We start from the raw sequence: 22,708 nt of genomic DNA on the forward strand, positions 1-22,708 counted from the left end.
CGTCAGGAACAAAGCAGCCAAACCAAGACCCTGCACCACTCACCCCTTTGTCTCTGTGGACGGGAGGCCATACGATTCAGAGGTTACAATCTGCAGCCAGCAAAGAGCATTTAGACTCTTGATTTAGAAATGAGTGACTCATCCTGGGGTCATTTGCTCCTCTCTGTCTCTCCTCTTTCTTCCCCGGCCATGAGGAAGCTGCAGGGGACACACTCACTCTTCTTTATCTCAACGCACAAAGAACACAAATGTCGCTGATCTCGGAACCTGACTTCCTGTTATTAAGGAGGACATCCTACAATTTAACAGAGCAAGATTTCTAAGCAAAGCAGAAAGTCTAATGATTTCAGACTTTTTTCCCACCTACAATTAACTAGGTCACAGCTGTAAAGGAAGAGGGAAAAAAATCACATCATTCTAAGGCAGGAGCACTCAACATCATCTGTGGCTGAAAAATAAACACTTCAGTTTTTCTTTTGTAAAAGAAGGAATTCTCAATCACAAGTTCATTTGAGATACAACCCAAAATGGAAAAAAAAAAAAAAAAAATCTGACCAGACAGTAGGCAAAGGCAATGTCTCAAGCCTACTTAATATTTATACAAAAAATAGAGGGAAGTTGAAAATGACCTGCTTCATATCTAAAGCCCATGATATGCCTTTAACCCATGCAGAGGATGCCTTTAGGGTTATGCACAACCCAGAAAATCTTCCACTTGGTCATGCAATGGTTACAGAGTTGTTAAGGCCCAGGACTATTCAGGTCTGTAGAACTTCCAAATTTGGCAAACATAAAATTCTCATCATGGGCGCTTTGACCTCGGTAGGATGTCAGGGCGGCAGAGACCATTTCAGAGTGGATTGTATTGTTAAGTATTCACAGTATCCAAGGAAGGAAATGCTTTTCAGACAGAACATTTCATTGTGCTCAGTCCCTTCATTTCTCTCTTACGACCCCTGCACCATGGGGATTTGCCATTGAGTGAGTTGGATAGTCACTACTGATCTTGTCTAAATGTTGGTATAAAATAGTCATGGTAAAGATGATTGATGGTGGGTAGATAAATAAGATATCTATATATGGATGGATGGATAGGTAGATAGATAACCTGCTTATCCATTCATCCTTCCATCCATCCATCCATCCATTCATCCTTCCATCCATCCATCCATCCATTCATCCATCCATCTATCCATCCATCCATCCATCTATATCTGAAACAAAGATGAGAAAGAAAAATCATCTATGTGCACATATATCAGTGAGGACACTTTAGACCCTTGACCTCAAAAGTGCCCTCCATGGACTCCAGCATCAGCAACTAATTGAGAGCTCCTTAGAAATGCAGACTGAATCTGCATTTGACAAGACCCCCAGGTGATTCCTTTATACAACTGAAGTTCAAGAAGCTCTGCTTTGGAGCACAGCCTAGAGCAGTGATTGTCAGTAACTTTCTTTTCAATTATGGAAATATTTTCCCAAATGAAATCTTTGGTGGAGACATAAGAGATATCTTGGAGGCAGAACTCCCCTGTGGCAGGGATGAGGGGTCTACGTCTTTCCAGCCCCCTTAGTGGCATCACCTACCCCCACCCCATCTTAGCTTCAGTTGCTTCTGCCACTGAGGGGGTGGCAGGGACCCCCTAGCACCTTTGAGCCACTGAACAACTAGCCCTGGCATACTATGGGTGCTCAAGCAATATTAGATGATCATTAACCATTGATTTTAAAGCAAGAATATGTGGAGAAGCAGAGCTCAGGAGTCCCAGGGACACACACAGGAGGAGAAATGGAAGAAAGCAGGGAGATGTTGTACTCGCAAGGAGAGGAAGAAAGGGTAGAAGGATAGAGAAATGGAAGTGACCCAATAGTTAAGGTTACCAGGTACCATATAGGACACCCCAGTTATGTCTGAATTTCAGATAAACACCATGAGGACATATTTAATACTAAAGAATTATTTGTTATTTATTGAAATTCAAATTTAACTGGGCATCCTGTATTGTCACTTGTGAATCTGGCAATGCTACCTGGAGTTCCCCACAAAGGACACTTTCTCAGTACCTTGGGCTCTAAAGGGATCACTCCAGTTCAGACCACAGTTAGAGTCCTTCTGGAGAGTTCTCTGCAGTCAGACTGCCCGGGTTCAAATCCTGGACCTGCCACTGCCAGCCATAACACCGAACAGATGATTTGATCTTTCCGTTCTGTTTTCTTCTTCCATGAAGTGGGGATGGGAGTAAGAGCCAGTCTCCGGGGGCGGGTCTCGGGCTTAGAGGAGAATATCATCTACATGCATTAAGCACATAGTAAGAGCTCATTAAACAGTCTTTCCATACTTGTCTATAGAGGCAAGCTCTTCTGGGTCTCAAGAGCTTCCTTTCTGCCTGAATTTGCTCCTGGTCCTTTTCCTGGAGAGCTGGAGAGATCTGGAACGTGGGGTGGGGAGGGAGGAGGTGAGAAGCCACAGGGAAGGGCCTTCCTCTCTCTCCCGAGGGTCCTGGCCTGGCTGGTCTGTGGGGCATGCCTGGGGTGTGCCTGGGAAGGAGGAGGAAGATGTGTAACTCGGTATTTGCTCCTTGACCCTGGCTGACCCATTTAACTCACTCCAGGACGGAAGCAGGGCCTACTTAGGACACTGTCCTTCCCCGGAGCATCTTGTCCTGACGGTCACCAGGGAGCCACATCTTGCTTCGTGGACACGTAACTGTGCACCGGGAGCCTCAGCAGCCTGGCAGGGTGGGCAAGCCCCAGGACCTCGACATCTCGTATCTCAAGCTCAGAAATCCTCAGCAACCGCCAAGTGCCAGCATGCGCACTTGGGAGCGTGTTGTTTCTCCCTCTCGGAGTGAACCTGACCCACCCTGGAAGCCTCAGTCCCTCAGTTCCCATTTTTCTCTCCATGAACACCGTGATCAGACACTAGTTTCCAGTAATGATGGTTCTTAAACACTAAATAAAAAAAGGCCAAGGTATGGCAGGGGAGGACCTCAAAGTTCCCCTGGAGGAGACACTGAGGCCAGGTTCCGAGGTGGATTCTGACCCAGTCTCCCTAATGGGATTGAACGATTAGCTCGAAACTGTTATCTGGATGCTGTGGTTTTCCTAAAACAGTGTCCCTGGCGTTCCTACGCTTCTCAGCACCGGCCGGGGCCTGCAGCGCAAATGGTTCCCAGGAAGCTAGTGTTTGTGCATCTGATAGCGTTTGGTTGAGCACACTCACGGCAAGATTTAGAAAGGGAAAGAAAAAAGAACTATAGAGTGAAAAGAACAAAAAGGAGGCCACTGACATGCTGGCGGGAACTGAAAATCAGAAAATGCCTCTTTTCCAGCCCTCCTCTCCGTGAACTTGGACTCCATAGAACAGTCACGCTCAGGCATAGCTGCAGCTTGTGTTGAAGGTGGGCGTCGGGGACAGAGATTCAGAAGGGGAATGTGGCCCTGCTGCCCCCCACCAGGGAAACCCCTCTACCAGGTATTCTCTGCTCTTCCCAGCAAGACCCCTTCAATGCCACTGCCCAAAGGGGCTGCGCTAAGTCCCCAAGTACACACAATAGGGTAGAAGGGAGTGGCCCTGGTCTGTCAGGGCCTGACATTCCAAATGAATTCATTCCCTTCTGGGAAAAAGAACTGCCTTGTTCAGAGCAGGATGTTCTCACGTCTCAGCTTACCTGGAAGCGTTTCTGATACACCTGTTGGGACAATACGTTCTGCTAAGAGAAGGCGAGTAGCAGACTTTGTTGTATTTTTTTTACTCTCAATTGACTATGTTTCCATTGTGTCGGTTTCCCTTACAGAAACTAACACAGACAGATGAGAAAGTTACAGGATTCCATGCTGCTTGGAAGGAGTGCAAAATATATGCACACAAATATTTACATGGAACAGGAGGGTAAACTAGGAAATTAAGGATAATATAAAAAGAAGGAAAGAGAGAAAAAAATGAGTTAAAAGTATGAGATAAAAGTGAAAAAGGTATCTAGAATGAGCAAATTACTGAGGTTGGGTCCCAACTTTAGCTTTGAGTTTCCTGGCAGCAAAGGTGAAAAAGGTAAGCACATTGAATCACATACTTCTTATTATCTCCTAAAAGGAATTAACAGGGTGGAATTTATAAGGGTCACTGAATAACATATGGAACAATATCTTCAGTGGTCATTTTGAAAAAGGCTCTGAAGTATTTTTACAGATACATCTTCTGCTGGGTTTCTGAGCAAGATGGGACTTTACTCATCCCTTCTTGCTCCCAGCCCAGGCTGTGTCCAGACACACTGCTGCTATGCCAGTGGTTCATGTGGTTCCTCCAGGCTTTTCCTCTGACCCTTGCTTTGATTGGGATTCTTTTCTCCTGATTTCTCTAGTTTCCAACTGCTTGTTTCATTCTCGATTTCTCCAGCTCCATCTAACACTTCCAGACTCATGGCCCTATAGCCTGTCTGGGGGTCTCGTTGGAAGGATCACGGCCAGCAGCTTTTACATTCTGTAAGTGCCACCCACCCACCTCTACATCCTGCCTAAGTCTCAGGTCACCTGGCCCGCCCCAGGTCAGACCCAGAATCGGTCGCTGAATATCCCCCCCGCCAAAAAAAGAACATGAAACATTAGCCCTCAATTAAGATGAATGAAATCTGAATTCCATAAAATAATTTCAGCAGGGAGTTGAGAAAATACAGTTCAGGAATATTGACATTTGATTATTTAACTTAGTAAGAATATAGTCTAAAGAGATCAAAGTAATGAATAGCCAAGCTATGCATTGATCTGCTTCTCTTGGGCGTCTGATACCCCAGGAAGCTTGTGGCTAAGTGCTGAAAGGTAGGAAATTCACAATTGCAGAAGTGAGGATATTCTGAGACTACAATGGAAGAGATAAACCTCCGCTGTGGATATGACAAGTGAGAGCTGATATTCAGAAGAGACATTTGAGAAGTGTGACCTGCAGCTGGAGCAGCCTCATTCCACTTCGACTTCGTGGCAAGAGCAAGAGTCCCTCTGGGCAGAGCCAATGTTTTAATCAGAAAAGGAGCTGTGAACCCATTCAAGTTCTTGCTCAAGGACTTGGCTGAGACCCCAGAATCCTCCTCTATCTAGCATGAAAGAGATGATTGAGAACCAAAAGGCTTTAGTTCAGCTGTTACCAGTCCACCACCTTGATCATAAAAGACCCTCTGTCTGGTTTTGGTGCAACCTCTAGTTTCGAGTTAGGACCACACACTGCTGGTCTGCAAATGTGAGTTAGCAAAATATACCTCTAGGCGGTGGAGTGATTGTTTTATCGGATGAAATTGTTGGATATGGTTCACTTTAGCACCAGAGGACATCTGCCAAAGCCAAAAAGAATGTGGCTGACAATCAGCTGCTCTATCAGGCAATAATTAGACCACAGGTTTAGCTGCTTCTAAAGTTCTGTTTCTCTTGCTAGGTAATAAACCCATGCTCTCGGCAAAGAGGACACCATCTTCCTATTTTCCATAGCTGGGGGACACGTATTCAATTTATTTAAATGTATTTTAAAATTTGCATTTGACCTGTCAAGAGGTTTTTGTAAAATGATATTCTGATTTGGCAGGAGAATTAGGATGCAGCTGGGGGCCTGAGGATGTATTTCCAAGATTCATTTTTTTTTGTACAGAGATGTCTCCTTTTTATGAAATTCAAGACTGGGGAGAGAGCATACGTGGATATCTGGGCTGAGACAGTGCTTATTTTCTTGTAGAAGTTGAAAACTGGCATCTCGTGGGCTAAATGTAGCCTGGTAAATAGGCTTTCTTTGGCATGCAATGTTTTTCTTTAAAGTTGGATGAATTGCCAGCGTATAAAAATTGAGCTATTTCATCTCTCTTTCTCTCAAAAGACACACATACACACACACACACACACACACACACATTTTTCTTAAAATATTAGAAAAATGTGCAAAGATTTTCTTTTGCTAAGCTAGAAGATCCAGGAACACCAGCCCCGGTTTTCCTGTGGCAAAGCTGAGTCGTAGCTGGCCTCATTTGCTCGGGCTCGAGTTTTCCAGTTTGCAATGTGCCTCCTTCCTTATTGCCCAGCATTTGCTTTACCCTTCCTGGCTCCTGTAGGCACTTGAGTTCATAATGCCTGTATGAGGTCCTATTTTATAGCATGACGGGGTGAACAGAGGCCCAGCCTTAGGAGCTCAGATAAAGGATTACGTCCTGTGGGTACCATATGAGATAGAAATCAATTCTCGGAAATAGCCAATTGGTGGGTCTCGGAAGGATAGAGCTTTTCCTGCCCTGCACAGACCCTTTTCTAAGACACGTTATACATGTTTCTCTCATGCCACCTTAAGGCCGTTTGACAGAAGAAAAAAGGAAGTCACAGAGCCCCAAAGATATTTTTGTTTGCTATCGGGCATAGTGGTCTCATCCTGTCCAGAGGAGAATACAGAACACACGTCCAGGGAAACCACTAGAAATAAAACATAATTAAGAGGATCTGCAAATGGACTCTGAACCAAATGCCACCGGATCTAGGTACTGTCCCCTGAGAGGTGATGTCCAGGGGGAGGGTGCATGTGCCAGGCAGCCGGGGGCCAAGTGGCCCAACAGGCTGGTGTGAGCATCGTTCTGTGTTGTTGATTTCAAACCCACAAGGGCCCTGGTGTGTTTCCAGGGGGTGTTTTTCTTAAGTAGGTCCTCTCCCTAAATGGTCTGCTACCTGGGAACCCAGAGCTGGGGCCAGCAGGGTGACAGGGGTTCCCTTTCCTCCTCTTTCCTTTAAGTATTGTGTCTTAAACCATTCAGGTTTCTATAACAAACACCATCAACTGGGTAGCTCACAAACAACAGAGAGTTATGCTCATGGTCTGGAGGCTGGGAAGTCTGACATCAAGGCAGACTTTCAGGCTCACAGATGGGACATTGTTGCTGTGTTCTCACATCGTGGAAGGGGTTCGCCAGCTCTCGGGACCTCTTTCCTAAGGACACTGATCACATCCCATAGTCCCCATTTCCTAATACCATCACTTAGCGGGTTAGGATTTCAACACATGAATTTCGGGGAGACACGAACATTCAGACCATAGCACACTGGGTTGACGTCTTAATGACAGTGATTCCAGAACCTGCCACCTGCCTTGCTGCCTACGCGATGGGCCTGGCTTTGCAGCTCAGCGAGGGAACAGCAAGGCTGCCACCGCACCTGCCGGGGAAGAGCTTCCTCAGCGCTCCGGCGACCGCGCTCACCCACACCGAGGCACACAACCTGAGCTATGATCACAAAATAGGCTCATCCACAAACATCAGCGCAGAGTCGTACTGATTTGAACTTGACTTGCCGGAGGCACTTTCTTACCTAGAGGAAAATTATAGGGGTTGGGGAATGAGAACCCCACAGATTAATAGAAAGCCTTTTTATGGGTGGGACCTACACAGGGGACCGTGTTCACAGTGCTGGCGGCTGTCACTTTCCTTTAGCCTAATTGGCAGATAAAAGTAGGATTTTCTTCTACGAGAACTCCCCAGGGACTTCGACATGATTTTCTTCCAATTCAATTCAAATCCATTTGCTTTTACAGAGTAGATCTCAGTCCTCAAATCCAGAGTTCAAATTAGGACTTGCTCATTTTGGGCAGCTGATGGCTGGCTCAACCCTAAATTATACTTTCTAAATATATTCTGGGACTCAGCTGGGTTAGGAAGGCCTGACACATGATAACATCGAGCTGTTTAGAAAAAAAAAATTTAGAGGCAAAAACAGCACAAAAGAGGTTTTCCTTCAGCTAGAGCTTAGCAAAGCCGAGACTTAGGGGTGGAGCGCTGGCTTTTGGCACAGGTGGCCAACGGAAGGTACTGAACTCTGTCTCTCATCCTGTCTCTTGTCTTTATTCTAGAAGCAGGGACTGGACAAGCCCTAAGGGACAATTGCAGCTGAGGCAGTGGTTTAAGGGAGGGATGTTTGAAACAGGACCCTGTGTTTCTACGGGGCTGTGGGGAGGAGGACACACTTGTGGCCTTGGCTGTCGTAACCTCCACGCCATTAATCCTCATCCTGGTTTCCAGTTGCTCCGTGCAGCACTGGCCGCAGGGCGAGTCAAAATTGTTCTGGAAGTTTCTCTCTTTTCCTACCCAAGGCAGTCTCCCCTCGCTATGCTGTGTTCTTTCATGCACCCACTGGTGCCTGCTTTTCTGGAACACAGTCTATGAAGTTACTGCTCCTCAAACTTTAGTCTATGTCATAGGTCCCCAGGAATCCGATTCGGTATGTCTGAGGCGGAGACCACAGGTCCGTGTATTTAGAAACACCCAGGCGACTCCGGTGCACACAGTTCGCAGTCTTTTTGGTGACACTGCACTAAGGTGATCTCTTCGTCCTTATTTTACTTGACTATCAGTAGCATTTGGAAGTGCATCATTCTCCTTCTGGAACGTTCTCTTTAAACCTCTTTGCTCCCTCCCCCCACCACTGGCTGCTCTTTGCTGGACTTCTTGGCTGGTTCCGCCTCATGGAACTGGCCTCTAGACTTTGGAGTGGCCTCAGGGCCGGTCCTTTGACATGTCCTTGCACCCATCCTCACACATTCCCCAGGTGACATCACCTAGTTTTGTAGCCTCAAGTGCCATCCTCCAGTGATGTACTGGAAAATGTGTAACCATCAGCTCTCTAGGGGACAGAGCCCTGCTCTAGAATGTTGGCCAATTTCCATGGTGTAAACTCCCCTCTGTGGCCCATGTTAAGCTCCCAATATGTCATCACAGAGTGGAGCTGGGCAGAGAGGGACACGGCTACGGCCGTCTACGGCCATCTGCAGCCAGTCTACGGCTGTGCAGGGGCCATTCTCGACTCCTGCCTTCCTCTTTCCCTCCAAACCCCATCCATCAGCCCTCCCTTCTAGAGAAATCCAGAACCCATTCACTTCTCACCACCTCCAGGGCACCGTCTGACTAAACCATCACCGTCTCTCACCCAGATCATGGCACTAATGACCTCATGGGTCACCTGCTTCCAGGTTCTTGTCCATCAAGCTGGTGGCTGCAGTGCCAGTGAACGTCACCCTTGCCCTCCCCCACCCACTGATCGTTTTCTGTCTCGCTCAGAGTAAAACCCAAAGGTCCTTATCATGGCCCCACGGCCTGTGCCTTCTGGGCTCCTACAGCCTCTCTGACCCTTGTCCTCACCTCTGGCCTTTGCCCCTTCCCTTTGCCCCGGCTCAGCTGTCCCCTTTGCCAAACCTCTAGTGCATTGAGTCCACTCTCGTGTGAGATCTATCATACCCACTGTGTCCTCTGCCTGGGGTGCTCTTTCCCCTGTGGCTCGCTCCCCACTCCCTGTCTGTCCTCGAGAGCCACATTATATGCGAATGCAGCACCATCTCCCCTTGCTCCTTGCTCTGCCTTACTGCTCTCTAGAGACCTTGTCACTACTCAACATATTACCTACTCAGGAAAGCGGAGACTCTGTTGTGTCTGTTGGGCCTAGAACACTGTCTGGCCTGTAGTAGGTGTTAAACAAACATCTGTGGTGTTAATGAGTAAGGTGCTGGGTCCTAGGTCTGAGAGTGACTGTCTTTGGTTGGACCCAGACCACATTTTCCAACAATGGTCAATATACTTCTAAGCCTTATTGACTTCCTTCATCAATGTTCCAATAGAGGGACTGGAGGGACCATTTGGAAGCAATCTATCTTTGTGAAAATGTGGCTGGCATTTCTGAGAAAAGTCAGCAAGCAGTGTAGGAAAATGATAAGACGTGTGTTCATGGACTATCTCAAAATATCCCCCTGCAGGTTCTGACGGGGTAGGGAAAGGATTGTCCATGCACTCAAAGGTGTTGGTTGTGCAGAAGGATTTCAAGAAATTTTTCATGGTCAAGTTCTCTACCAAGAGGAGTTAGATTCCTAAAATAAGTCACTTTATTAGGGCCGATGACGACATGACTATTCACCTGCATGAGAAAGGCAGGCATATTGCAATCCTACCCCTGGGAGGGCAATTCTGTTTTATTAAAGGTTTGAGTTTATGACATGAATGTATTCTTTTTATTCATCTATTCAACAGTCACGCAATGAACACTTATTTATCTTATCTATGTGCCAAGTACTGTCCTAGGCTCTGGAGCCTTGTAGAAAATCTTTCCAAGTTCTTTGAAGCAGTTAGTTATTGAGTGAATCAAAAACCCATAGATGTGGTTCATCCCCTCCCAGATTAGAGAACAAAGATCCAACAGGACCGTTTCATCTACATTGTTTTACGCACCTAATATAGTTCTCTGAGGCTCACTGATGAATTGATACACATAAAAGTGAATTATTTTCAACTGTGTGTTCAAAGAAACTCTTATATTACACAGACTGGGGCAATTTACAAGACACCTGTTTCAAAACACTTATACAAAGTGTTCTGAGAACACACGATTGATTTTGTGAATCCATCTGCAATATTGCAATATACCCGGAAGGGACTTTGTTCTTCCACAGAGAAGAGAAGTATGCAGGAGAAGCTACATTGGGTGTTTCTGACCATAAATTGCCTGGAAGGAAGTGCTGCATGAGACTAGACTCTGTGACTTCAAAGGGCTGCACGGAACTGTCCAGATAGTGGCTTCAATGTGCTGGGCACTGCATAGGATGTCCCAGGAATATGGACCCAGCTCTCAAGGAGCTTCAGTGTTTTTTTCTCCTAATGAGAAGGACATTTTGACCCCCCAAATTCAAATTCAAGGCAATCAACCCATTTCTTTTTCTTTCATGCGAAGACACCAGAAAACACAAGAACTAGCTAATTTCCTTAAGCTAGCATCTTGCCCAGATGATCTGTCTTGGCGATAATCTTACCTCGGGGCAGTTGTTCCCAAGGTTGGCTGCACGCTGGAACCAAGTGGAGATTTACATACCGAAGCCTGGATCCCATCCCCAGAGACTCTGATGCATGTTGGTCTGGGTACAGCCTGGGTGCTGGGATTTTTAAAAGCTCCTCAGGTGTTTCCAACATGAAGCCAAGATTGAAAAGGACTCCTTGAGAATGAGTCATGGCATTTAATTAGTGAAATTATGGGGACATAAGAGAGACTCCGGACTTGGGGACAAGTGACCCAAAGAGGGAAATCGTAGCCCAGTTTCAGGCGTGGCCTGAGAGCTGCCATTTTGCACAGGATGATGAAGCTCTGGGGAGACCTGACCGTTTGAACAGGAATTTGCAATCCTCCTCCTCATGCCAGGAACGAAAACCCTGGAGTGGGACCCGTAGGGACAGCCTTTCATCCTCAACACCGAGCCAATACACAACCTCATTCTGCCCAAGCCGAGGAGTCACTGGTTTAATGGGACATAAACTGCTATCAGAAATAAAATCAACTCTGGTTCACCAAGTTTGGGTCACTTAAAATTGCAAGGGATGAACCAACGCAGGGACAATGGCCTTCGGTGCATTCCGTGAACCAGAGAATTGGAGTCCCTGATAGTTCGTGTTCTTCTCCTCCAGAGAGGCATCTATTTATAGAAGGAACAAAACCGTATGCAGGATGAGGGGGTTGGATAATAATATGTGTGAATACGCTGATCTGTCTTAACAGTGCTCGGCTGTGTGCTTTCAATGGTAATAAATATCCACTAAAAGCCGTCCGCTGTATGTGTTTTGGGTAACGTCTCACACTTCCCTGCATGAATACATTCAGAATGTAAGCACTACGCACTCGACTATAGAGACGCTGTTGTATTCCAAATTCTTAAGTTATGCAGCTTAGCAGCTGTGATAATGTAATGGTTTGCAAAATAATAGACTGGCAATACGTCAACCTGGAATAACACATCAAATAATGAATGATGTGGGTGCAAAGAGGTTTAATTTATGCTGCGTTAAAAATACCGCTCCAGAAATATCACACTGTTTCAGTCTTTCCTAGAAGGAAAAAAAAAAAAAAAAAGCTTTCACCTAAAATATTTGAATAATTGTGGTAAGAGAGAATGCTTTCTTGTTTCATTTTTTCCCCTCCAATAAAACTGTCAAATTTATACTACTTTGTGAAGAGACGTACAATTTGAGTCTGGCTGGTTGTTCATGCATAAACTTTGTTCCACTTAAAGGAATATGGAACGGTCTTAGAGTCAGAACAAATAATAACAGCATGGTGTTAACATGTGAGAGAGAACACGTTTTCTACTAGCAGTAACAGCGTGTAAGTTAGCATGGGCAAGAAGGCTGTTCCAGTTTATGTCTTAATGCTGAGCCTCTTCTCAAATTCACTCGCACTCAGGAAGTTCAGAAAGTAAGAACTTTCAGATTTCATTCATTCTCTCATCCAACAAATGTTTATTGCACTCCTGGGACCAAGGTGTGTTCCCTGTCCTCAAAAAGCTCGTCATTGTGCGGCAGACTGACATGACATAAACCAGCAGTTTCATAGTAGGATTTGCACTATTGCAAGGAGATTCCAGAGCGCTACGGGGGCCCCGGGAAGAGCACTTACTCAGACGTGGGGAGAGAATGGGGAACCCAAAAGGGCTTCCCGTAGCATGGTATCCTTAGGCTGAAGGATGTGAATAAAAAGTTAAGGGAGTGGCGGGAGGAAATAGCAAGAAGCAGGCAGGTGAAAGCATGTGCAAAGGCCCTGCGACAGGAGAGGGCATGGTAGGTTGGAAGAACCGCAACACCTTCCTGCGTGATGGGACTATAACACACCTGGGGGAAGGCATGGGAACAGGGGAGGCTGCAGAAGATAGAAGGTCTTGTGATGATGTTTAGGCATTTAGGGAACCACTTAAGGGTTTTAAGTAGATAAGTGATGCAATCACCCCTAGGTTTTACAAAGATCACAGTGGCTGCAGCATGGAGCAGGAGCACAAGACTGGGAACGGTGAGAAGGCGGTAACTGGGCGAGAGATGAAGGTGGTCCGCACCCAGGAATGGGAGGAGTGCAGAGAGGGGAGAGGCATTTCAGAGTTGGCCACTGACCGCACAGAGGAGACGACAGAGAGGCAGGAGGCCGGAGGACGCCTGGGGTCTGGGTGGGAATTTAGGCAGCTGGTGGTGTTCGAGGAAAACCAGGATTGGGCACCAGGTAGGGTGTATGTGTGTGTGATGAAGTCTATTTTGCACATGCCGGATTCGACACGTTGAGACACGTAAGACGACTGAGATGTGCAGTCCACCCTTAGAGTCTGCAGGTGTGGATGTAACAGAGGATAAATCCATGGGGGAGAAGAGTACTGTCTACAAATGCAGGAAATGATGCCTCTGCTTTAAGAGATGATCTTACAATTGGTAAATCAGTCTGTGAAAATTGAGATGCGGCGGCCCGGTAAGTACCTGCATGAATGAATGGCTCAGAGTCCTCGTAGGACGGCACCTCAGGGCGTGAAGAAATACACATTTCTCAGTTTCCTGGAGCCGAGCAGAGAACACCGACAGCAGCCAAGCAGATTTAAGTCACCTCGATTTAAGATCACAAACTAAAACAACATGGGGCGGGCCGCATACACGGTTTGCTCACTCATTTTTTGGCCTTAGATCTATAAGGAGTGATCTCCAACATAAAACCATTTCCTCATCTTGTACGACTGTATGTATTGTAGTTTAATAAAAATGTTCCCCTTGCCCCAAGGCAAACTCCCAGACAAAATTTCCACATTTTCTCTTTCCTTAACTCATTGATATGTTTTGGTCTTACATTTATTAGATTTTTTCCATGAAGTTCATTTTTTTTTTTTTACTTTACCTCTGGAATAAAAACATCTGGCTTTAGAAGGAAATGACTGTATAGAAGTATACAGGCTTCACTAAGCTGAGTTACTTGGCATTTGTGGGCGGGGTGGTCAGTTTGAAATACTTTGTTTTTCATGTGTCTCCCATAAAATGGGGAGTCCAAGGGAAGTTAGTCCCACAAAATACTTCTCGTCCTGGCTTGATCAGGTAAATAGTGCTCAAAGACCTCCCAAAGGCCGGGCGCAGTGGCTCACACCTGTAATCTTAGCGCTCCGGGAGGCGGAGGCAGGAGGATCGTTTGAGCTTAGGAGTTCGAGACCAGCCTGCAGCAAGAGTGAGACCCCGTCTCTACTAAAAATGGAAAGAATTTATATGGACAACTAAAAATATATAGAAAAAATTAGCCGGACATGGTGGCGCATGCCTATAGTCCCAGCTACTCGGGAGGCTGAGGCAGGAGGATCGCTTGAGGCCAGGAGTCTGAGGTTGCTGTGAACTAGGCTGATGCCACCGCATTCTAGTCCAGGTAACAGAGTGAGACTCTGTCTCAAAAAAAAAAAAAGACCTCCCAAGGTGGCAGGGGGGTGTGACTAAGTATGTAAAATGCCATCAGTTATTAAAAATATAAGCCGAGTGTTCTCCTATACAAAGACAGGCAAGCTGAAAACTACACACATCACTATGGATGGCATTTTATATGATGGCCAGGCATGACGTTAGATCCTCACATATGTCACTGCTGGTCCTTCACAACCACCCTGAGGGCGTGGGCAGTGCGGATGAATGAACCGGAGCTGAGACAGTCTGAGTGGCTTTGCCAAGGCCGCACGCTGTAAACAGTGAGGCTCTGGGTTCTTCCAGCCCCACTCCCCCCACCATGCTGCTTTCTGTGTCACCTACCTTGTCTTTAGGACTTACTTTGTAGCTTAATTCTAGCCTGTATGCTCTCGACTTATAATTGTTTCATTTATATAAACATCGAATGCCTAATCGCTCCTATCCTATGGCATTGCATATTTCTTTTATTTTTTTCCACCCTGCCTAGCACAGAGATGGGCTCATGGTAGTCTCTGCAAAGCTATAAACAACAACTAAGCCTGGGCTCCCCCTCCCGGAATGAGTATTTCTGTAATCAGGATTTTGATGGATTCTAAGTTGCAATTAATATTTTTTCAACTCAACTTCTAGGCAATCGGAAAATAGAAGCAATTGTTGAATCCCGGGCACCTAAAGGCACACACCTGTCAGTGCCCAGATATCATGTCATTCTCCCTGGTTCTTAGCATCTCTGACTTGGTATGTTCTCCAAATTTCCTTTCATGTGAAGTACTGGGGACAAGGACAAAACCGTCTGCTCAGGGCCAGGTGCCACGTGATAGCGCCCCCAGAGAGCAAAGGCAGTAAAACTTGTCCCAGTGGCAGGGACGTGACATAACAGGTCCCTGGGTTTAGGTCCCGCTCTGTCGTTGACTATATTTTCCCAGACAGAAGATCAAACCTCTCCACGCCTTGATTTCCCTGTTCACAAGGACAAGCGTAATAACCCCCGTTCTCTGTGTCTCACTGGCAACTCACGGCGGTAAATGCAAGGAACGGATATGGATACGAAGCGCATTGGGGTACGGGCGTCATAGAACTGCGAGGCCTACACATCCCTGAATATCGTGAGACAACAGTAGACAGCTCAAATGTCCGTCACCCTCGAGGCCACTCAGGGAACTGAAAAAGCTGTTGTTGCTTTTTGTTCAGGGAGTCCCCGACGAAGGGTGTTGTTCTCAGGGTCTGCCTTCCCCTTTCGTCCTATTCTAGAAACATACGACTCCAATTCTGAAAACTGTCACACAGAACGCCCGACCGTGTGAGATGTGCAATTGGAATTGATGGGACATCCTATATTCCAATTACTTTCACTGTCGATTGCAGGGGAGGTTCACGGGGAAGACTCAACTCTCCAAGGACGTGCAGGCTGCTCTGAGGGGCCCCGAAGCTTTTGAACCCACTCCGAAGGCCAGAGTAACAGTGGCGTGTGCTCAATGGGGCAGAAAACAGGCCTGTGTGTATTGAATGCAAATATGTACAAACATATGCAACAGCGGATATGTTTCATATACATCACTACACTCCTACATGGCCTGTTTTTCTTAAATTGATCAACAGTGCATAATGGAAGTGTTAACTGCATGCATCTGGATTTATGCCAACACACACGAGTTACTGAACATTTATCTGGAGATCCTATTGGTATAAACTGAGGTTACCAGGTGACTATGGTTTTTACATACTTCTATGCAGGTAACTATCTCTTCAATATTGCCAAGTTGCGTAGCCATAAGCCATACTCCTATTTCCATGTGAGTGCTTGTGAATGAATATCTTAATAGAACATATTACAAAAATTTAGTTACCGTACAAGACAAAGAGTTTTCACAAGAACCTAAAATCACATTCAACAAAAGCCCGATAAGTCCATAAATCTGGTAATCCTATAAAGGAGTACACAGTAGGCATTTAATACATATTAGTTGGTAATCCTGATACTGAGCACAAGAAACATGTATCAAAATCAAGACCTACACACAAGTGAAGTTTTCTTCATTATTCAAATGGCAGAAGAAACATCACTATCAAAACTCAGGCTGTCAACCGTCTGAATATTTAGATAGCCCCTCATAGTTTTAAACTTTTAATTAGGTTTTTAAAAAAATTTAAACATCACTGAGTAGTCACTACAGCAATTAGGAAAAATCACTTGAATTAAACTCTGTTCTTTATAAGATGCAGCAGGTTGTGTATCTATCAAGAGAGCTTTGTGCGATGCTATTTGCTTTCTTAGGTCTTGGACTACACCGTAACCTTAGATGCTGATGGCTCACGAATGCCAGAACTCAAATAGGGCCTCTGGGGGCTTCTGAGACCCACCGGACCATTCCACCCCACTGTGGGTGTAGGCGCTGTCCCCACGCGTTGAGCCCGACATCCCAAAGACAACAGTCAGCCCCCACCTGAAATTCACTACTCCAGAGAACGACAAATCCATGTTATTATTTTATAAGATCTTCTCTGCTAGGGGCTACCATAAAGTAAGCACACTTTCAGGAAATTAACAGAGTAATTTTGAGCCTAAATCCATGGTCTTAAAAACAAACAAACCTAAACCGATAACAATGTATTTGGGGGAAAAAAAACCCAAAAAGGGCTTTTAATCTACCGCCTGCATAATTTAAACCATCAAAGCTTCGAAGCACAGTAACGTCATCATCGCCCCCTTTACAGACAACCGCCACCCAGCCAGAGGAAATTCACAGCCCTGCTGCACTAATGAGGATGTTTCAACAAACAGAGAAGAAACCAGGGCTCGTGCAGCCCAGCCCCGATGCATTTTCTCAACAAGCACTCAAATCTTTCAGACCCTTTCCAGGCGGCAGTTCCTACCCCAATATTTTCCCTGATATTTTGTCTCTAAGATCAGCCCCCGTCACCCCAGATCCACAAGTGTCAAAAATTTCTGTTTTAGATTTCTCATCATTATCTGTTCAGAAAAAAAAAAAAAAAGATTACAGAAGACATAGTATTCCACAGTCCCAGGAAGTTGAATTGTTCAGGAAAACATTAGCATCAGAAGTAATGCTGTTGTACACAATGAAAACCAACATCTCCCTCTCTCTGGAGCCACTGAAAAGCAAACAGCCCGCCACGTAGCTTACCCTCTCCACGCTGCGCCTTCTCAGAGATCCATAGGGTATTTTCAGCAAAAGTCTTTGGGATCTATTCGGAGCCACTGCAGCCTGAACCACCATGGTGTAGAGCTGTGCGTGTGTGTCTGCGTATGTGTGTGCGTGTGTGTTCCCAGCAAAGGAAGGGAAAGAGAGGGAGGCTTCCTTAAAAATAAGTTATGGTTCCTGGAGGTTTCCCAAATATCAAATAACCGAAGGAGTTTTTCTTTCGACCATATGAGTCAAGACGTGGTTTGTCAGGAGGTGGGGGGGGGGATGGGAAAAAAGAAAACCAGCCCAAGTTCTGCAACTTCAGCGTGCAGAAAGCGGCATCTTCAGCTTCCTTCTGTCTGTCCCCGCGCGCTGGCTCGGTGAGACGGCTGTGTCCCAGAAGTGGGCTTGTGACGCTTCCGGGGAGAGTGATCCAGAAATGTCAACTTTGCTTCCCGCGGCTGCAGACGGTAACCAGGTCAGTTGTCTAATCAAAGCTCTATCAGACGTATTATTCATTCGGTCACGTGACTCCCAAGCCCCCCGGCGGTACAGTAGGTCACATGCTCACCTTAAAAAGACTATTTGGAATATCACCATCTGGAGCGGAGATTGATGTGCAATCCCACATTCCGACTGCACTCTCTTCCCAACACAGGGACGATATTTGAAGACCAGCGACACAGCACATTGGGGATTTAGGGGATTTCTCTTTTCAGTCGTAAATTATATCTAGGAAACTGAGCATCAGGCATGCATATCTGTTTTTCCCTCCTGCTTTCTAAACGCATAGAAAGTAAACGCACGCACGCACGTAATTCATTGTATAGAGAAAGAAGGAAACACTGTATCACACAGTTCCGATGAATCCATTCGAATATAACAGACTTTGCACGTGGCACCTCCTCATTTAAATGCTTGTGTTATAGAACATTTATTTTTATGTGTGCCAGTAAACATGCAGTTAGATTTGATTTTACAAGGCTCTGAAAGGACTGTGGAAGATCAGATTCATTCACTCATCACGTTCTTCAATTCTTTCTCTGATCACATTGTGTAATTCCAGATCGGACAGCCTGCTCAGATGGATGGTGCAAACGGTCTAAAATCTTAACTTTCCTGTAACATTTTGTAACTGATAAATTGTTCCTCTACTTCCCCCTTGTCTCTCCTCCTCCTTAAATCGGCTTATTTCCAGAGCAAGGAGAATTGCTGTAAAGAAAATCAAGTTAAGGGGCTTCCAGGATGTGAAGCATTTTCGTTTTCTTCTTTTAAAAGTATTTCTACGTACACTGCTAGTCTCTGTTCTGAAAGGAGTGATGGCCACTTCCTTTGTGGCAATCCCATGCTTTGGGTGTTAGCATGATGCTTGTGACTCATATGCTTCGGGAACCAGCTTTAATGCATTCGCTACAAACCAGTGTTTAGTTTATTGAAAGCGGTGGAAAAGAAGGTCCCCAATAGGAAGTGGGAGGGGGGGCGCAAAGGGAAGAAGTGAAGTTTTACACCAGGAGAAAATGCATCCGGAACCAGCTAGGAGAGGGGTGGGGTGCTGGCAGGGTGGGGGCCGAGGGCTGCAAACGCGGGCACAGACACACATGGAGAGGCGGTTAAGGAAAGCATCAAGTTGATGTGGGAAATTCCAAATATACAACAATCGGGCTTTGTTCGTAATCGGTTCCATATGTGCACTCGGAGAGGCAGCGAGAGGGTGAGAGGGAAACCTCCTCACCGAGACTCGCAGAGCGATGCCGGCGAGGCGGTTTAGGTTTACATGGCTTTTTCCCCTCTTCCTCACTTCCTGCCTGCACTGCCTGGTTTCAGAGTATTGGGGCCGGATGGGGGGGTGGGAAATAAATCTGGAACGATCCCCGATGATTTCGCCAAATCAATAGAATCTCCTTCCCTCATAAAACTGCACTTGACTGTGTAATGGTTTCGAACAAAGGGAGGCACATTTTCAAAACACTTCTCTGTTGAGTGTCATGGGATTTTTGTCCTTCCAGCTCAGGCTGAGAGAGGGCAACGGATCAGTCCGACCGAGAAGCCGCTGCTGCCTCTTCTCTGACCCAGGCCGGGGCAAAAAGCCTCTGGGAGCTGAATTTATTTATATTTGACTAAATGCAACTTCCTGTTTCCCAGGGGTATTAATGAGGGTTTCGCCGAAGAGCTCAAGGCTTCATGGCATAGTTCAAATCATAAGGGACAAGAACTAAGTGCAAATAAAACAAAAACACATGCATTTGATTAAGGGCTAAAATACATATAGAAGAGAATGTTAATGGGAAGGAAAATAACCCAGGGCCAGACTCCCACACATTCCACCTCCTTCCCTGGGGGGGGGGGGGGGCCGGGAAGAGGATCACTTTTCATATCAGCTAATGGAGCCCTCCCCCGTCCCCCGCCCCCCCCAGAGTAGGTGACCACCGCTTCGGAGTGATTTGAAGGCTTTCTCAAAGGTCGTCTTGTCCAAAAATATCTTTCGGATTGTCTTTCTGTGGGTGTTTGAGATTTACACACTTAAAATTAATGATTGAGTCTAAAATATTCATTGCCACTGTTAGAATACAAATACGTTTCCCAGGAGGGTGTACGTACTCACATCTTAGCAGACGTGACTGCTCTGGGGGAGGTGAGGGGAGTGAATGCTCACTGCGCACCCAGGAGATGCCAGGTGACATGTGGAGGTCACCAGAGGCTATCTCCATGGAGGAAAGGGGGGGATTCAGTATCCACGTTTCAGACATGAAGAAACTGGGGCTCAGAGAGGTTTAGTGGATTGACCAAGGCAGCACAGCTAGGAATGTCAGAGCTAAGATGAAAACCAAAGTCAACCGGTTTGATCTCAGGGCCCAACTTTGTCCATTCAACTCTCACCTGTCACAGAGGACTTTTATCAGATGACAGCAGTGTAGAAATCCAGGAGGGAGATCTACCCGGTGGGCCTAACAGGGGAATGGAAAACTCTCTGCCTTTGAAAATAGGAGAACTGCAATACAGGGGACTGTGTTAGATGGAGCAGTTCTGGAGTCTCTGGAGCTGCTGCTGTGATGTCACTAGGAGCCCAGAACAGAGGACAGAGGCACCAAGAAGCCCAAAGGAGCCCAGGAGGCCAGTACAATCCCTGGCTTCAGGGCCAAGCGGGGAGCTGAGTTATGAGAGTCCCCGGCCAGGGTCACGTGGTGGAGGCCAGAACCCTGGAGAATTGGCCACTACTGAGCCACCACCCAAGGACAAGGGGAAGTGGAGGAGGAAACCCTGGTTTCTCCCTTCCGACTGCCCTCCTGTCTCCCACTAGCATCTTCCAGCCAAGTGACATGGAGCTGTGGAAACAGCCATCGTGGCAGGGCAGGGACAGGGTGAGCGACAGATCCCAGGGCACACGGACCTAGGACCAGCACCAAGGGACCGAGACGTCGGACCAAAGGACAGGGAAATGGCGAATTCAGGAGGGATTGAAAGAGAACAGGGAGCAAGAGGAAAACCTATGGCATCAAGCAGTTTTTTGTCAGGACGGTGGATTGCGGGACGCCCTGGGCGTCAGGGAACAGCCTAGAGGCCACAGGACGGGGGAAGATGCCCTGGGGATGGGGTGGCAACGACCCGTGCAGGGGAGAGCTGCGGAGAAGACAAGCTTTGCTTCTAGACTCTCGGAAGCGGTTACTTTCGCTGCCTCCGGGAGCGGCATATTTAAGGCTGCTGGAGCCTTTTGTTTGTTTGTTTTGAACATTTCCTTCCCGTCTCAATGAAAATGTTTACATTAAAACTCTGGAATGAAAACACATAGGACTCAATTGAGCCATAATTCAGGAAAGCCAATGGTCTGGACGTGCCAAAGCCCGATGCATCAAAGCAAACAGGTGCTCCTGGTCACGCAGAACAGGGCAGGGAAAGAGGCGGGGGATAATGGACCCCCAGGGAGAGAGCATTTTTGCAAAGCTAGCGTTGGGGGAGGCGGTAGCAGGGGAGGGGACAGTCTGCCGGGCTGACGTGTGTGTGCACGGGCGGAAGCAGAGGGTACCAACACGTGAGGCCAGCGGCTGTGCGGACGTGTGCTACACAGTCACGTGGCGGGGAGTGACCTTCCGATGGAGTCCCGGGCCCTGGCACCAAAATGAGGACTGGGCATCGCAGCCCAGGGGGAGCCTGCTGCATTGGCCCCAAATGTTTACCCAGCTGTTTGCCTGGTGCCTGAAATCCCCACTGGTGGGGCCAACCCTTCAGTCCCCTGGAAGTCAACTCATATGCGTTGCTTAGAACTGTTGCTTGTTGGCACTAAGTAGACTCATTTGCACAGCGGAATACTGAAATACCGGATCACAGGAGAGCAAGGTTTTGTCTGGGGACGTGACTGACGGTGCACTGTGCGGTGAGTGTCCCAGTGGCCCTCGGGGGCAGGGGCCAGGCGGAGGCCACAGTGAGCCCCGACGGGAAGGGGCGGAGCACCGTAAGCAGGGAGAAGAGTCAGGAAGGTGAGCCGAAGAGCCCTTCTGGAAAGGAACGGCTTGTCAACTAGAAACATGGACCCCTCGCCTTTCTGTTTCTTGTTCTTTCTCTTGCAAAAGGCGAAATGGCGCTCACGTGAAGGAAACAAAAACAGCTCGAAAGCTGACTTCATAAATGCCTTTCCTAACTTCCCTCTCAAGCCGTTATTCCTTGTACCATCTGCAGGACGTTAAACAGGGCCCTGTCGCAGGGTTGCTGGAGGTCTGCAGGCAAGAGGTGACAGCTCTTCCACCTTCTCCCATGCGCCATGCAAGGGGCCAGGGCTCCAAGCGGGGCTCGCAAAGTGGCTGTCTGAGAACCAGATTTGAAACCCTACCTTGACCTTGCCCTCCAGGCTGTCTGAGGAGGGGAAGGAAGACAGAGAAGGGGTGGGAGGTGCTGCCCCACACCTCCTACCTAGTGAAGGGGGTTCGGGGCCTGTCGGGGGGCACAGTGAGGTTTTTGAAGGAAGAGACTGGCCAACGCAGCTGGTGGCAGGAAAGGGACGGAATGAAGAGCCCATGAGGAGCCACCTGGATCCCACCATGCTGAGCCTGGTGCAGGTGCCTACCTACGAGTTGGTCTTGGTTGACTTAGGCGTTCAGCATGTTGTGTGCAGGGCCAGGAAACCCCAGCGGGAGAGTCCGGGGGTGTTGGGACCAGGCAAAGAGAGAAACCTTAAATGACTCATTGGAAGAGGGATTTCACTTAAGCCAGGGAACTGCAGGGAGAAATCCCAGCAATGGAAAAGCAGCAGGGAGGTGTGCAGGGTCTTCAAAGACCCACAAGGCACCCCACAAGGACAAGAGTTCAGGCCCAGACAGAACCAAGGCCAGCCCATGACAGCTCAGG

General features: G+C 47.2%; 1 protein-coding gene across 1 annotated transcript in view; it reads right to left on the reverse strand.

Moving 5' to 3' along the window:
- FRMD4A (FERM domain containing 4A) overlaps positions 1-17,464 on the reverse strand; it is a 263,393-nt gene extending 245,929 nt beyond the window's left edge. The window contains exon 1 of the mRNA XM_069458721.1: positions 17,372-17,464. Within this exon, the coding sequence (XP_069314822.1) occupies positions 17,372-17,464 (93 nt within the window). The remainder of the gene's footprint in view (positions 1-17,371) is intronic.
- Positions 17,465-22,708: the final 5,244 nt, after the last annotated feature.

The sequence above is a fragment of the Eulemur rufifrons genome, chromosome 25, assembly GCF_041146395.1.
Source record: "Eulemur rufifrons isolate Redbay chromosome 25, OSU_ERuf_1, whole genome shotgun sequence".
Lineage (NCBI taxonomy): Eukaryota > Metazoa > Chordata > Mammalia > Primates > Lemuridae > Eulemur > Eulemur rufifrons.